The sequence below is a fragment of the Paroedura picta genome, chromosome 11 (assembly GCF_049243985.1).
Source record: "Paroedura picta isolate Pp20150507F chromosome 11, Ppicta_v3.0, whole genome shotgun sequence".
NCBI classification, from domain to species: domain Eukaryota; kingdom Metazoa; phylum Chordata; class Lepidosauria; order Squamata; family Gekkonidae; genus Paroedura; species Paroedura picta.
Window position 1 is genome coordinate 57,107,702 of NC_135379.1, and position 13,155 is coordinate 57,120,856.

General features: G+C 44.5%; 1 protein-coding gene across 3 annotated transcripts in view; it reads right to left on the reverse strand.

Annotated features, from left to right (window-relative positions):
• Positions 1–13,155, reverse strand: part of EGFR (epidermal growth factor receptor) — a 158,605-nt gene that overhangs the window by 55,196 nt on the left and 90,254 nt on the right. For all 3 annotated transcript variants that reach the window (XM_077304759.1, XM_077304758.1, XM_077304757.1), the window contains exon 2: positions 2,191–2,342. In XM_077304759.1, coding sequence (XP_077160874.1) covers positions 2,191–2,271 — 81 coding nt within the window. In that variant the 5' untranslated portion in view covers positions 2,272–2,342. The remainder of the gene's footprint in view (positions 1–2,190; positions 2,343–13,155) is intronic.

Consider the following 13,155-nt stretch of genomic DNA (forward strand, 5'->3'; position numbering starts at 1 on the left):
CTTTGCGTTAGGAAATCTTTTGAAAAATGCTCATCTTAAGGATGTCTCTCTGCTCGCTTTACATTGGCTAATAATATTTATGGGAAAAGGCTATCTGGAAATTTCAGCCCAAAAGAAAGGAGTGGTATCCTGTACTTATCCAGAGAAATAACTATAGGGATTCCAGCAAGGTAGCTATGTTTATCACCTGCAGGCTTTCTCAACCAGGCGTTCGCAAAACCCTGGAGTTTCTTGACAGCCCTGGGAGAGTTTCCCAAATGGGTGGGAGTTAATTAATTTTGTATATATTTTTAAGTTGTTAAACATTTATCAGGTTATATGACCACATATAGAGCCTCTTGTGGCGCAGAGTGGTAAGGCAGCAGACATGCAGTCTGAAGCTCTGCCCATGAGGCTGGGAGTTCAATCCCAGCAGCTGGCTCAAGGTTGACTCAGCCTTCCATCCTTCCGAGGTCGGTAAAATGAGTACCCAGCTTGCTGGGGGGTAAACGGTAATGACTGGGGAAGGCTTCATATAGAGGTAGCTAGTACTTGGTTAGTGCACTAAGCTTAGTCTGGCACAGAGCTGGACAGCTGGAAAACATCCAACCATAGGTAATTTGGGGCAAGAGACTGGAGGAAACCTTGTCTGTCAAATTAAGGTGTAAATTCAAAGCTGTACATATTAAGTAAAGTTTACTGAATAAATCTACTTAATAAAGTTTTTTTCCAATTCATGCAGTCTCCTGCAAAATACGTTGGCCTTTTATGTTGCTTTTGGAGTGACCTTGGCTCTTTAATTATCCTGAGCGATGGCTGAGTATTTCAGCAAGTGGAATGCAACTTTTTTGCATATCTGAATTTTACGACACCATTCATTTTGGAGCCTAGCATTCCATTCCCAGTTTTTTTTTGTAATAAAAACAAAGTTAAAATATAAACTACAAGGAGTCCTGCAGCATCTTGAGGTTTAAGTCCCTTACTGTGATTACAGCTTCTATAAGCAAAGCACTGCTTCATGAGAGAAGAGTCTTTCTTGCAAAAGTTTAAGCCACAACAATGTTCCTTAAGGTGTTACAGGACTCTGCCAAGGCTATCTAAAATGGGAGGAGCAGAGAATTCTGCACCAAAGACTTCACCGAGAAGGAAACCAAACTGACAATGGCAGAATGAAGCAACTCGTATGTATTGTACACAGCCAGATGTACACAGCCAGAATGAGCTCCAGAGGAAAAAGAAACTCATTTTAAAACTACTATCTTTATCAGTGGCTCTTAGCATCTATCACTTGTCCAAAAGAACAATTTTTTGTGCTGATTGAATGGTAGAACACCTCAAAATATCCACTGGACCTGTTTTGGTTCCTAATTTCAAATCATATGCTGTGGATCCTGTGGTCACAGACCTGGGTAAAAACTTTGTTCTTTTGGACAAGTGAGAGATGTTAAGAGTGACTGTCAAAGATAGTGGTTGAAAACGAGTTTTTCCCTCCAGGGCTCGTTTTGGCTGTGTACATCTGGCTGTGTACAATAAATACGAGTGACTTCATCCTGCCATCGTGAGTTTGGTTTCCTTCTTGGTGAAGTCTTTCTACATAGCTGAAACGGAGACCACACAGCCTGGATCAAATGAAAAGGAAAGGACAAAGTATATCAAGGAAATGTCAGGGTATATCTTAGCCTCTACAGACTTCACAAACCAGGACTTTTCTGCTTCTTCCTCCTGCAGCGACCTTCAAACCAAGGGTAGTCAAATTGCGGCCCTCCAGATGTCCATGGACTACAATTCCCATGAGCTCCTACCATGGGAACTGTAGTCCATGGACATCTGGAGGGCTGCAGTTTGACTACCCCAGCTCTGAGCCACCCCCTATTGTTCCTAGAGGTCATCGAGCACAGAGTATAAAGTCTGCTGCAGAAGAGGCGAACTGGCAGAAATCACTGTCCCTTACTGTGAAAACGGAAGTGCATTGGAGGAACTGCGTACTTGGATACATGCCACTATTTACAGCAGGAATTCCCAACCAGGGCTCCATTTCGACTCTGGCACAGCTCAGATAAATATTGTTGAACTTTGAGCCATCATCAGCTTGGCTTTTCCTGCTTTCCTTCATGTCATTCAGTTGACGGGTCTTTCATTGACTGATCTTCCAATGGTTAGCCCTGTTCTCATCCTCATTTGAGTCGGAGCAACAAAAACGAGCCTACTAACCTTCAAGAAGGTGAGGTTATGTGAGTGACCCATATAGGTGATCTCCAGATTGGTGAGCACAACCTCACAGCCCTCGTACATCCTCTTCAGACTGTTGTAATGTTCGTCATCACTGGCAAGCTGAGTCAGCTTGTTGCTGGTTCCTTGGCACACTGTAGAGAGGAGAGGAAGATTCAATTTATGAAACAGTTATACATCAAGCAAGAAGAAGAAGAGGTGATCTTATACCACGCTTATGAAACAGTTATACACCAAGCAAGAAGAAGAAGAGGTGATCTTATATCACGCTTATGAAACAGTTATACACCAAGCAAGAAGAAGAAGAAGAGGTGATCTTATACCACGCTTATGAAACAGTTATACACCAAGCAAGAAGAAGAAGAGGTGATCTTATACCACACTTATGAAACAGTTATACACCAAGCAAGAAGAAGAAGAGGTGATCTTATACCACGCTTATGAAACAGTTATACACCAAGCAAGAAGAAGAAGAGGTGATCTTATACCACACTTATGAAACAGTTATACACCAAGCAAGAAGAAGAAGAGGTGATCTTATATCACGCTTATGAAACAGTTATACACCAAGCAAGAAGTAGAATAGGTGATCTTATACCGCGCTTTTCACTACCCAAAGAGGCTTACAAGCCTCTTTACAAATGTTTAGATCAGCCATTCTCAACCTTTTTAGGGCACAACCTTTTTAGGAGTTCCTATTGGGTTCCAGGGCCCCTTGCAGTGGGTTGGCTGCTTGCATAATCAGCTAGGCTAAAAAATGCCTAGGCTAAGACTTAAGTAACTATACTTGAGAGAGCTTTAACAGAGCTCTAAGAGAACCTATCTGCAAGAATAGCCCTAGGAGAACTGAGACTAGCCCAAGGGCCCCCACCAGCTGTGGAAGACTGGGGGATCAAACTTGGTTCTCCAGGTTAGCGTCTGCCTCTCATTAACCACTACACTACAATAGCTCTCACTGAGAACCCAACAAAAATGCCACTTTTTATGTATTTTATTTATTGTATATTTATTATTAGATTTATAAGCCACCCACATAGTAGCAAAATAAAATCAGAGTCAAGTAGAATGTAACATTTGAATCTAACATAGTAGCAAGTTACATATATTTAAGACTGCTAAACAGTTTTTGCATGAATTAAAGCAATAAAACCAGTTAAAATATCCCTTTAAAATTCCATTGCCAAGACAGTATCTAGCAGTTGCTGATAAATATTCCTCACTTCCAGGGGAGTTTCCTTGCAGGAGGGGCCAACGCAGATGTTGCTCTTTATTGGCCCCAACCAAAGGCCTGGTGGAAGAGCTAAAAAGCCCTTCCCAGTTCACAAATTTCAGCCTAAGAGAGATGAACAGTTATAGCCCTCTCCCAGTTTCTTCTAACTGAAGCGAAGAAGCCGTGAAAAACTGCCAGCTACTGCTTGCGCTCTGTTGTGAGGGTTTAGGACAGGGGTGGTCAAACTCTGGCCCTCCAGATGTCTGTGGACTACAATTCCCATGAGCCCCTGCCAGCATTGGCCCCTGCCATACATTGGCCCTTCCCTTATTGATGGAGGATGTATTAATAGTCCAACTTTGGTGAGTAGATGTCAGAACATACCCTGGGCATGTTTCCACTGCTTCTGACATTAGCGAACTAAAACTGGGAGAGGTTGAATGGACTCATCATCGTGTCGAAACCCCAGGGTGATTTGAATATTTTGGGGTTCATTTACCAGTAATTCACATAAAGCTTCAAGTGCTTCATACACCTTTCAAGGTAAAGGTAAAGGTATCCCCTGTGCAAGCACTGGGTCATGTCTGAGTCTTGGGGTGACGCACTCTAGCGTTTTCATGGCAGACTCAATACAGGGAGGTTTGACAGTGCCTCTCCCAGTCATTACCGTTTACCCCCCAGCAAGCTGGGTCCACATTTTACCGACCTCGGAAGGATGGAAGGCTGAGTCAACCTTGAGCTGGCTGCTGGGATTGAACTCCCAGCCTCATGGGCAGAGCTTCAGACTGCATGTCTGCTGCCTTACCACTCTGCGCCACAAGAGGCTCTTGCACCTTTCAAACACATGCCTAAATTTACATTTTCCACAGCAAAGGCCAAATGGCTCTACATGGAGAAGAATTAAAGTTATGCCGGCTACCAGTGGGACAATGCGGAAGTAAAAAGTACATGTCTTGCAATCTGTAAGCTATTGAGCAAATGAAGAGCGCTTAAAAAAGAACTGAGTTATTTTTAACATAAACAACCTCCCACCACCACCACCATTCTGCTATATAAAAAGGTAATTTGTACGGGGTTTGCCTGGCTTTTCAAAGCATTTATTCTATAGACAAAAAAGGAAAAATAACCAGTTACGTCTAGGCTTGACATAAGTAAAAATAACCACTGCCCCTGTCCTTGCAATATGGCAACAGCTCCCGGATTCTACTGCGGGCTCCGTGCTTGTTGGGTCACGCAGTTCCAGTGTGCTTTTGCAGCTGGATTTTCCTGTGCAGAAGAGGGAAATCTACTTCTAAAGTGCATCCTCCAACGTGTGCGCAAGGGGCTAGTCATTTGGCGATTTCCGGAAACGCAGATGACAGCTGGTGAAGACTGAGTACTAGCACCTGGCACAAAGCACTTGGCGAACATGGGAACTTCTGAGAAGAAGTCGCACAATAAATAAATAAATATGGGAATTTATCATTGATAAATATTGGGGAATCTCCCAATCGGACCAAAAATATGTCCATGAGCAGAGAGGAGCCTTCTTAGATGTTTTGCATTCCCCCAGGCAATGGGAGAGATCTGGACGGAGGCAAGTCTTTGGTAGCCCTGCCCTGTTACCATCCCCCACCTCCACACCCCTTCTTGACCACTTCTTAGGGGGAAGGGCAAGCCATAAATTCCACATGGGTGTTTCCTACTCATCTGCCCTGCCCTACGGCAGGCACAAGGGAAGCATTCCCCCCCAGCACACCCAGAAGCCTTGATAATGGAATAGCTCAGAAAAGGAGGACCCATGGGTGCGGAGAATCAGGAAGTCCCCCAAAGATGATGCAGCGATTAGTAGGACGCACAATAAGGATTAGTAGGAAGCACAATAAGGAATGTACAAAAGGCAGTGGGGGTTGTGTTTAGAAAGAGCTTTCAGCACACAGGAGGTTGAGTCATTGCCTGTCACCACCAGGGGCAGCGTGTCAACACTATGGGAAGGGTACAGATCTTAGGGATGGGCAGGCATATGTGCTGGCACTGCAAATGGCATGGGGCCTCAACTCCCCACCATTACTGGTGAGAAGGAGGGAGTGTGCACTGCCAGGGGGTGAAGACACTGCTTGCTTCCCAGCATCGAAGCCCTTCAGGAAGGACACACAAAGCCATAGATTTAGCTGTAGTTCTTAGATCAGGGGTAGTCAAACTGCGGCCCTCCAGATGTCCATGGACTACAATTCCCATGAGCCCCTGCCATCTGGCAGGGGCTCCTGGGAATTGTAGTCCATGGACATCTGGAGGGCCGCAGTTTGACTACCCCTGTCTTAGATGGTTCACCGGTATTGTGATCAACTGCTCAAAACAGGACTTAAAAGCTTAGGATACTTTATCTTTCCAGACACAGGAAAGACCAGACTTCCCAGAGGTGTGAAGCTCAGTCAAATGAGCAACACCTTTTTGTTTCAATATTGACAAAAGCTCCTCAGGACACTAAACTTTATGCTGACACTAAAATTTGCCGTCGTAAGTGGAAGGGGAGGAGCAGCCGAGCGAAATGGATTATCAAAGGGTATTGCCCTAATCTCAATGGCCCAGGGTAGCCTGCTCTCATCAGAGGGGAGAAGCTAAGTGGGGTCAGCCCTGGTTAACAGTTGTATGGGGGGCCAGGGTCGCTACGCATCAGCAGGGACTGGCGAACCCGTCCCTGTTCATCGCTTACCCTGAAAACCCTATGGAGTTGTTGCAAGTTGGCTGTGACTTGATGACATTTTCAACCACTACCATCATCATCAATGTGTGAACAGATGTCACCACCACCTCACGAGGAAGCCTGTTCCACTGAGGAACCGCTCTAACTGTCAGAAACTTCATTTGATTAATGCTACGATGGAACCCGGAAAAGAGTGGTTCTGAATTCATTGGGTCATAATGAAAAAGTCCGCCTACAGATATACAGAGTCAATGGTTGGCAGCTCTCAGTTGAGTTTTCACTTAGTGTACCAAAATGGTTAAGACTATGCTATTGAACCGTCTCATCCTGCTTTGTAAGAAACGGTGTTAGAATATAAATTCTAGAAAGCACAGCTGGGAAAAAACGGTTGTCTGTCCTTGTTTTCTTTATTTTGCTGGAAGACATCATGAATAAAACATGCAAAACATCTTTAACCTTATGCAGCAGTTTGCATGTAGAGACGTGAATGCGTAATTGTGAAAACCATCTCATACAGTCCTGCACCTCCCTATTTCATTCTGCCTGCATGGACTCAATAAAAAAAAGAAAAAAGGGGGGAAATGAACGCGATTCAGTCTGCTTTTCTCCTGGCAAAAAAGGGAGACTGCTTTAAAAAGACTAAAATGGGAGCTTCAGTATGGGGCGGAACTGGGTGCGATTCAGTAAAAAATGGTGGCTGGATCAAACCTGCAGCATGGACAAAACATAAGGAAAAAACCTTCATAAGAAGATGACCTTTTTTTATACTCCACTTTTCACTATCCAAAGCAGCTTTCAATCACCTTCCCTTCCTCTCTCCACAACAGACACCCTGTGAGGTAGATGGAGCTGAGAAAGCTCTGAGAGAACTGCGTCTGCCCCAAAGTCACCCAGCCGGCTGCATATGGAGGAGTGGGGAATCAAACCCAGTACTTCAGATTTGAGGCCACTGCTCTCAACAACCAGAGTACACTGGCTGTCCGAGCAATCTTACAAAATAAAACCTGGGAATGAATTTTGCATTCCATTGTTTTATATGCAAGTTGTATAGGAAGCCACCTCCAGGGCTACGTGGTAGAAAAGCAGCCTCCGAAAATGCAAAAATAAATGTATATCTTAATAACGAGACAGAAACGAATTCTGGAACTGGAAGAGCACCCAACCTCAAGTGATAATTACACATTAATGGATAAGGACTTTCTCTATGTTACAAGCAATGTAACCACATTCACTTGTGGGCATGAAACGACCCCTATTTAGCCCAGGAATTATTTTATAGTGGGCTAAAGATACAGATTACACAAAGTAAGTTGGGATGACATTAGAAAACGTCTCTTGGGATGCCCTGCCTTGATCACTGCGTGGAAGACATTCTTCTGCCATTCATTGCTTGCAGAAATGTTGCTTGAACCGTTTTAAGGTTCTTATTGCCATTCTGCAATAGAAGCTTGTGTGATTTTTACATGTCATGAGGCACATAAATGTATACTAGTTTTTCACCATACTGACATACGCTTGTGTAAGAAAAAGTCTGGCGTGAAGTGGCCCTCATTAAAAAGAGTAGAACCCTCATGATTACTAGCCATCCTTATGGGAAGGGGAAACTTTAGGACAGGGGTAGTCAAACTGCGGCCCTCCAGATGTCCATGGACTACAATTCCCAGGAGCCCCTGCCAGCGAATGCTGGCAGGGGCTCCTGGGAATTGTAGTCCATGGACATCTGGAGGGCCGCAGTTTGACTACCCCTGCTTTAGGAACTGAAGAAGAAGAGTTGGTTCCTATATGCTGCTTTTCTCTACCAAAAGGAGTCTCAAAGTGGCTTCCATTCGCCTTCCCTTCCTCTCCCCACCACAGACACCCTGTGAGGCGGGTGAGGCTGAGAGAGCCCTGATTTTACAACTCAGTCCGAACAGCTTTATCAGTGCTGTGGCAAGCCCAAGGTCACTCAGCTGGCTGCATGTGGGGGAGCGTGGAATCAAACCCGACTCACCACTCTTAACTGCTACACTCTGGCAATTTCTGTCGTCAGCGATGATATAAAACTCCAGAACTGTTCATGAGCCTTGCGTGCTTTCAATGGAATTTGAACTGAAACCTTGCAATATGGACAGGAAATATAGGTGCTATAACTAACAGAAAAGGATCTTCTGGTAGACGTTTTGTCTGCAAACTGAGCTCATGCTAACTAAAACAAAAAGGCTTCAATAAAAAAAATTATCCTGCCCAGAGGAATAGCTGCTTCGTTATTTGAACCTTTTATGTAGTGCTGGGATGTATTTCATATCACAAGTCGTAAGTCGGCCCCCGATAAAGTCATGAAGTTGGGCTCCTGTCGCTCATTAAAAATAATATTGCATACTGGTGCCCTGGATATTTATGCCAAATACATTTCTGCAACAACCCGATTCCTTCAGCCAAGGGACCGTTTCATCACAGACGACGCCGGCTATTCCATTAAGAACACTCGATAAATAATGCAGTTATGGCTATGCAATGTGGAAATATCATCCACAACACTGACTTGTTGTCTGAGCAATCGTGCAAGCGAAAGCATTCACGTGCGACTGCATGGTCCCTGCTTTCAGGAACAGCTTCCTTCAGGCTCTGAATTATGCTAATGTGTGTGCGTGTATGTGAAAGTACATGAAGAATACGTTTATGTTAAGGATTTACATGGCTTTTCCTATTTAAACGAGGTAAATATATCCTTATAAGGCATCTTCCTGGGCCTTCTAATAGTGGCCTGCAAAATTAGGTCTCCGCACATATTTGTGAACCAGTGGCTAGGAACCCAGTTTGGTGTAGTGGTTAGGAGTGCGGACTTCTAATCTGGCAAGCCGGGTTCGATTCTGCACTCCCCCACATGCAGCCAGCTGGGTGACCTTGGGCTCGTCACGGCACTGATAAAACTGTTCTGACTGGGCAGTGATATCAGGGCTCTCTCAGCCTCACCCACCTCACAAGGTGTCTGTTGTGGGGAGAGGAAAGGGAAGGAGATTGTAAGCCACTTTGAGACTCTTTCGGGTAAAGAAAAGTGGCATATAAGAACCAGCTCTTCTTCTTCTTCCTCTTCCGCAGGGCTCGCTTCTTCTGCTGACAGCACTTCCGCGTGTGACATTAACGTTTTTCAAGGAATCTGTGTGTGCGCGGCTGGGGTAGTAGCTGTGGAAGTGAGCACGACTGGGAGCAAAAGCGCCTACAGCTGCTGGAGAGGAGACCTGTGGTGGTTCCAGGCCAAGACCTGAAACTCTGGGTAGCTGGTCAAGTATAGAAGATAAACCACGGTTCTGAAATGAAACCAGAACCTGTACCAGAAGCAGCCTTTAAGCTCGCCAATAGCGGTGGCCGAAAGAAAGTGTGAGCCTTAAGTTGAACGGAAAATTAGGCTGGGAGACTACTCAGGATGAGCTGCCTGGCTAATTAATTCAGTCAGGCAGCTCATCCTTTTCCGTGACCTCTGGGCAGTTTATAAATGGCTGATTTCATATCAAACTGGAAGACATTTTTAGGGAGGGGGTGAGCTTCCGTATGACATCATGCTAAAATGGCCCTGCTCCAGGTTTTCCTCAGCTTCCATATGCACCTTCCCAAATATGCGTTCCTTCCCCACAACAGATGCGTGAAAACAAGAGCAAAAGACATGACGGCCACGCTCTTGGGTGCCAGTGCAGAGTTGCTATGGAGCAAACATGGAAAGTAAAACTCAGACAAAGGGAAAAGGTGTAGAAAACTCAGAGGAGAAGCTCTGACATAAATGCACATGCATTTGCAGAGGTGATGGAAACAAAGCAGAAAACCTCTGCAACATGGAAAGAGCTTCTGTTCCCCAAAGATTTACAGTATAAACTAGGGATATACATTATAAGACAGCGCTGATGTCATAGCTGAAAATTATTCCCTAGGTGTATCTTTTAAGCACAAAAATGTATGTAAATTTGCCTGTATTTAATAAGAGGCAGGGAAACTATTCCTGTGGTTCAGCATCCTACTCACAGACATGATGGGTTGGATCCAACCAGTCTCTCAGCTGGTGAAAAAAGGACCAAAAGGGGCTAGGCAGAGAATCACGGGGCCTGCACCTACAAAAGCCATGTGGGGCTGAGATGTTGCATGAAATGGAATGTTGTGAGGTTGAGCAACTATGTTGGCTGGATCCAACCAATTATTCAACTGAAATGTATTAGCTGATGTTAAATGATGCAGTTTAAAATGCCCCAGTTTTAAAATACTCCTTCTGTCTGCTCCCCACTCTCCCCAAATTCATAACAGCTCACAACCAGACTCCGATAATTACAGCAGTGATGTGGTTGATGCTATGAGGAATGCATACAATGACATGATTGATCAAAACACGAAGACAATTTGATCTTAAATTGCACCTTTATCTTAGCTTTCCCCTTTAAGACAAAAGAGTACTAAATACATAAAGATCAATTTCATATTATTTTCCCTACCTTACCCTACACAAATAACATCATACACAAATGCACAAATAAAACCTCCATCAATTCCATAAAAATGATAACTCAAGTCAACAGAACACCAAATGAACAACTTGGGGGATGAGTTGGTCATACAAGATTGACCTTACTCATGATTCATTTCCTTGTTATTTGGAAACAGGGAGTTCACTGAATTACAACTTCCGGTTCAGATGTCACCTCATTGGATCCCTCTGCAAAGCTATGCAAGGCTGTCGCCTTAAATCTCAGCTGATTTCCAACTGCAAACACAGTTGGACAATAAAATGAATCATATTTGCGTCAAGACCAGTTTTAGGATTACGATTCAGCATTCACATCTCTGTGTGTCTTGTTCCTAAACTAGGCCTATTTTCCTGCCACTGTTTAGCTAACGATTTATCACAGTTCGGAGGATGGACTGAGCAAAGACAAACGCTGATCCAACCGTAATAAGGAGAAGGGGAAAGGAAACGCCGCTCCAGTGATTTGTCACTCACTTGTAAAATAAGGGGCACGTGGCTAGATGGAAGTAAACCATGTGGCTTCCACAGGCAGCTAGACACATTCTTTAAAGGTACCTTCAGGTCTAAGAAAAATGATGCTTTTATACAAATTCTTCTCGGAGTTTTGGCTTTCCCAGATAGTTTCGGCTATCAGTCAGCGTGAGCATTTCAGAGGCTACCTCAAAACACCAGAGGGCTGAACCCTCCAATGCTGCTGCTATGCATGCTAGTAAACTTGCTCAAACAATGCCTATGCCAGCTCCCAGGGCAAAATACAAATTAGACATAATATTGGTTTCCCAATAAGAGCCTCTTGTGGCGCAGAGTGGTAAGGCAGCCATCTGAAAGCTTTGCCCATGAGGCTGGGAGTTCGATCCCAGCAGCCGACTCAAGGTTGACTCAGCCTTCCATCCTTCCGAGGTCGGTAAAATGAGTACTCAGCTTGCTGGGGGGTAAACGGTAATGACTGGGGAAGGCACTGGCAAAGCACCCCGTATTGAGTCTGCCATGAAAACGCTAGAGGGCGTCACCCCAAGGGTTAGTCATGACCTGGTGCTTGCACAGGGGATACTTTTACCTTTACCTTTATTGGTTTCCCAGTTCCCATTCACGCATCTGTTTTCTTGAAACTGTTGTTCACTCTTTAATTTTAAAATGTGCAGTAATGTTTTTATAGTTTGTGGGCTTTTGCACCCTAGGTTAGGTGGAAAGGCAGCTTTAAAACGTTAAAATACACACACATACACACACAACCACAATTAAAATTTTTTTGAGTGGAGTGGAAACACTCTTATCATATTTTCCCTCCAGACAAGAGATTATCAGGGACAGAGCGTTATGTCTTCAAAGTACATGAGATCATTTTGCAGACTCAACAAATACACGGATATCCCTCTAAAGTTTTATTGTGGTGTTCTGATTATCTGCACACATGGGAAGGGGCACAGTGAGTCACCTGGGAAAGAGAAACCACTTTAAAAGTAGGCTGCAGGTACCTGGCTTTTGCAATCAGTCATGTGAAAACAGGAGAAATGTTACTGGCCTATTTATTTATTTATTTTTGTATTTATATACTGCCCTCCCCTGAGGCTCAGGGCGGTTTACATCAAATGTAGAAAACGGTATATGAAACTTAGTTTTTCATAACAACAACAATATTAATGTTAAAACTATAACAGAGGTATAACAATGCAAACAGAAGACATGATTTTTGGGAGGGAGGGAGAGAGGGAGCAGGGACCCTGATGATGCTGGTTGTTCGATCTCAACCAAATGCCTGGCGGAAGAGCTCCCTTTTGCAGGCCCTGCAGAATTGTTTCAGCTCCATCAGGGCCCTGATCTCCTCCGGGAGCTATGCCACCTTCTGATAAAAAGCAGTGCAAAAAAACAAACAACAGACCCAGCAACAACATTGAGGTGAAAAGAATGCAAGTGTTGATTTAGTCCCATGCAAAACCATTTCAAGTATTCCTGTCTGAATTACGCAAGTTGTTTAGTGTCGGGTTCCCAGCACTCCCTTAGCCCATGTTGGGAGATTTTGAGGGTGGTCTCTCTGGGATTTGGAAGGTTATGGAATCCTTTCCTTCCTTCCTTCCTTCCTTCCTTCCTTCCTTCCTTCCTTCCTTCCTTCCTTCCTTCCTTCCTTCCTTCCTATGGCACATTACAACAACCTTTTTCTTTTCTTGGAATGGGAGGTCTCTCATCAGTGTAGGGGTTAAGAGTGGCAGCCTCTGATCTGGAGAACCGGGTTTGATTCCCTGTTCTTCCTCCACATGCTGGGTGACCTTGGGCCAGTTACAGGTCTCTCAGAGCTCTCTCAGGCCCACCTCACAGGGTGCCTGTTGTGGGGAAAGAAAGGGAAAGTGATTTTAAGTCACTTTGAGATGCATGAGGCCTGCTTGGTGACCTTGGCCCAGTCACAGCTCTCTCATCTACCTTGGGTCAGTCACAATTCTCTCAGAGCTCCCTCGGCCTCTCCTACCTCAGCCTGTTGTGGGGAGAGGAAGGGAAGGTGATTGTGAGCTGCTCTGAGATTCCTTTGGGTAGTAAAAATCAGGGCACAAAAACCCAGCTCTTCTTCTTTGCTAT